This window comes from Rhopilema esculentum, chromosome 8 (assembly GCF_057945365.1).
Source record: "Rhopilema esculentum isolate cy_ngs chromosome 8, ASM5794536v1, whole genome shotgun sequence".
Lineage (NCBI taxonomy): Eukaryota > Metazoa > Cnidaria > Scyphozoa > Rhizostomeae > Rhizostomatidae > Rhopilema > Rhopilema esculentum.
Window position 1 is genome coordinate 6,691,380 of NC_142822.1, and position 3,323 is coordinate 6,694,702.

General features: G+C 36.3%; 1 protein-coding gene across 3 annotated transcripts in view; it reads right to left on the reverse strand.

Annotated features, from left to right (window-relative positions):
• LOC135694736 (uncharacterized) overlaps window positions 1–2,881 on the reverse strand; it is a 14,503-nt gene extending 11,622 nt beyond the window's left edge. Inside the window, exons 1-3 of one of the 3 annotated variants that reach the window (XM_065213592.2) lie at window positions 2,453–2,880; window positions 2,178–2,251; window positions 920–987 (exon numbers count right to left, since the gene is read on the reverse strand). In XM_065213592.2, the coding sequence (XP_065069664.2) occupies window positions 920–987; window positions 2,178–2,251; window positions 2,453–2,527 (217 nt within the window). In that variant the 5' untranslated portion in view covers window positions 2,528–2,880. Of the gene's footprint in view, window positions 1–919; window positions 988–2,177; window positions 2,252–2,452 lie in introns of all 3 variants that reach the window. The other 2 variants (XM_065213594.2, XM_065213593.2) reach the window with 2 other exon arrangements.
• Between the last annotated feature and the right edge of the window lie 442 nt (window positions 2,882–3,323).

Consider the following 3,323-nt stretch of genomic DNA (forward strand, 5'->3'; position numbering starts at 1 on the left):
TTTGAGGGTATCAATTTTGGTAAAATCAGACATCGTCGAATCCAAGCATGGCGGAGCTTTGAGAAAAGTAGGGGGGTCTAAAAAATGTGGGGGGGGGGCTAAAACCGTATAAAAAAGGCTTTATCATTTACCTACCAATGTTCTAATACCTTTGGTAGTTTATTACTTAGTATTTTCATTTTTTGCAAAAAGTGGGGGGGGGGAGTGGCTAAAGCCCCCTCAGCCCCCCTGCTACGTGGTGCCTGTAGTCATAAATCTTGGGACTGATATTAATCATGACCAGAAATTTTGGAGAATCATCTCCAAAAGAATGTTTTCATTACTTGATTGAGTTGTTGGACTTTTGCCTCAATTGAATTTGCATTAAATTTAACGTATGCATTTCATGTTATATTTAAATTTTTGGGTTGGGTTTCAAGAAAATTTATAAACTTTAGGTGTGTCTCCATAACTCAAAATGGTACACCTCTGTCCTCTGCCTATTAAAATTACACCCCAGGCTTATTGCTAGGTCTGAACTTACAATTTACAAAAACCAAACAGGTATATCACTCTTGTGTAACAAGCTCTATGAGAACCATTCTGCTGAAAATTTTATGACAGTGTCCCCTTTAAAAAAATTGAATGGTCAACAGTCAGTCTTGGGTTCCATCTTTGAAAGTTTTGCTTTTCTGCCTAAAAATGCACAGCAAAGTTATCTTCAAATGTTTTAGGGCCACTTTCTCTGGGCACATTGTACCCATCCTTTGCCAGTCCAAGACACAAACCCCAATAAAAAAGAAGCTTGTTTTGCGTGTTACAAAGGGGTGATGTATATGTATAAACATCTTTGGCTGGAAAAAAGGACCAGTATACCCTGCCTTTAATTAAACTGCTAAATACAAAAACCTTGGAAAAATGAAACAGAATGCATATTTACCTGCATTGGTCTCACTTCTTTTGAACACATTTGCAGACAGAGAGACATGTCTTCTCATACCAAGTTTCCTATTTAAAAAACTTTTAAAATAGTGGGAATGGCATCTTTTTGTTGCAATTAAAGATTGTTATGAAGATTATACTAGTTTTGAACTTTGTACCTAAAGCAGACAATGCACTTCTCATATCTCAAATATTAAATGCATGCATTAATCTAAGTGTCTTCATTAAACATGTTCACCAAATTTCAGCTTGACTGGAAAAAAAATATTGGCTACATGGAAGTCTCAAAACCAGTTTACAGTGGCGTCACCTGACTTTCCAGACTAGGGGGGTGGAGGGTCATCAATAGAAAAATTTACCGCAAAGGCAATAGAAGAGAAGAACTTGGGTGTGCTATTTCACCTACTGATGCATGATTTTGCTAACAAACTGACGATTTTCTAGACAAACTGAGGATTTACTGATGAATTTATGAAGTATTGGGAGGGGGGGGGGGGTTGTTTCATCCCCTACATCCCTGGTAGCTACACCCCTGCTATTTTATAAGAAATCTTTACCAGAAGGATGCAAGGGAGGCACTAAATTGAATGCAAACTTTAAGCTGGGGGTGCCATCCTAAAAAGTAAGGAAAGGGTTTGTCTGGTTGGCAAGTTCTAGAAGACACACCAAAAACAACAAACACTGCCATACCCATTATACTTACATTTGTGTTAAAGATTCAAACCCTTTGAACTCAAAAGGCTGATAGGCTGTAAAGCTATTTCTGCTTTTATCATTTTCTTGAATTTTTAAAGCTTAAAACTTGGCAGTGTGTGGCAACAGGGGTGTTTGTGAAAATGATCAAATTGCTTTGATTTGTACAGCAATTGTCATTTAAATAAAAAGGTGAGCCTGGCATGATGTAGTGATATGAAAGGAACAGAGAGTAATCTGATCCCCTGTTATTAAAAGATAACTGCAAGAACCAGTACCTAATTGGTCAACTTTGAAAATTTTGTTAAAAATGGGCCTCGTGGCAACATCCTTCAAGTGGATCAGAAATTTGTTGACGACAACTATTGACCTGATGTTTAATAATGTTTGTGCAAGCTGTTCTTTTATTGCATTAAATTAGTAGTCTTAATGTGCAAACGCATTGTATGCACTATTCCTCCATGATGAACATTTGAATAGGAAAGCATCAGGGGAAAAGAAATCTTTTTGTACAACAAATTAAGTAGATGTTAATGTGTTTCATTAAAACTTGGATATCCTACCTCTGAGAGCCAACATAACTTCGTTCTCTGTCGATTTTGGCCAAGATTTTCTCAGCATTAGAAAAAATATCATTCTGAAATTCATGCAAAAAAACACAGATTGATAAACAAAAATGTTAGGTGAGGCAAAAAACAACTTAACAGCATAGCGACGCAAAGTAATCGAATGCAGAGAAAGTATTTATATAGGTTTATAGAATTTAAATAAAGTTGCATAATCTGAGATACCATTACAGGGATTTTCCTTCTAAATTTTTGATCGATTCTATATTTACCTGTCGATGTTTCTTTTCTAAGCCATGGGACACTTCATTGATGGTTTCGACAGCAGAGAGGCACCTTGACACCATAATTGAAAGTCTAACTGCAGATGGTGTATTGATAAACTAATTGTTTTTCAATCGTCGTCTGATGTACATTTTCTTGTGAAGAGAAGCTGGGAAAAAAACAATCTGACGGCTTTGTCGAATGCAACTGGCCTGACCTGAGAAATCACGCGTTGGAACAAGTAGCGAAGAGTTTTGTAGAATGAAAAAGTAAAATATCAATTGAAGCTTCTTTTTGGTGACAACAGCACTCCGTCGCCTTTTTAATGATTTTTCTTGTATATTCTTGTGTGATTGATTAAGGTCCCATTAGAACAAGGAAGCAAGGTCACTTGCTTGGTGATAGTAACCAAGAAACGTTGTGCGTGAATTCAGGCAGGGGGTTTCCTACACATTTGAACTCACTGAATGAATCATTGTGACCGAATCTTTTGAGCGAGAGTGTCTTTGAAAAGTTTCCTTATTGATAAATTACACTATTTCTATTTTGGTTTAAATGCGTTAGGCTCATTTCATTTAATCTAAAATTTTTAAGGAGGATACCACTTGAGCAAAGGGACCCTCCATTTTTAATTTTTTCTCTTGAATTTTCAATTTTTAAGACAAATGAATTAAAGTTGTTAAAGCAAGTTCATCTGCTACACATAAAAAGCCTTATAGTCAAAATTCAATGTTTGGAATAGAAGAAATTTCAGAATTGTAAGCACTTATCTACTGCATATGCTCTCTCAGATAACCCCCTGTCCTAACTCCACAGGTAAACCATATCGTGATAAGTTGATTTGTCCCGATTCAAGTGTCGCTTACTTCTATTCTTTTG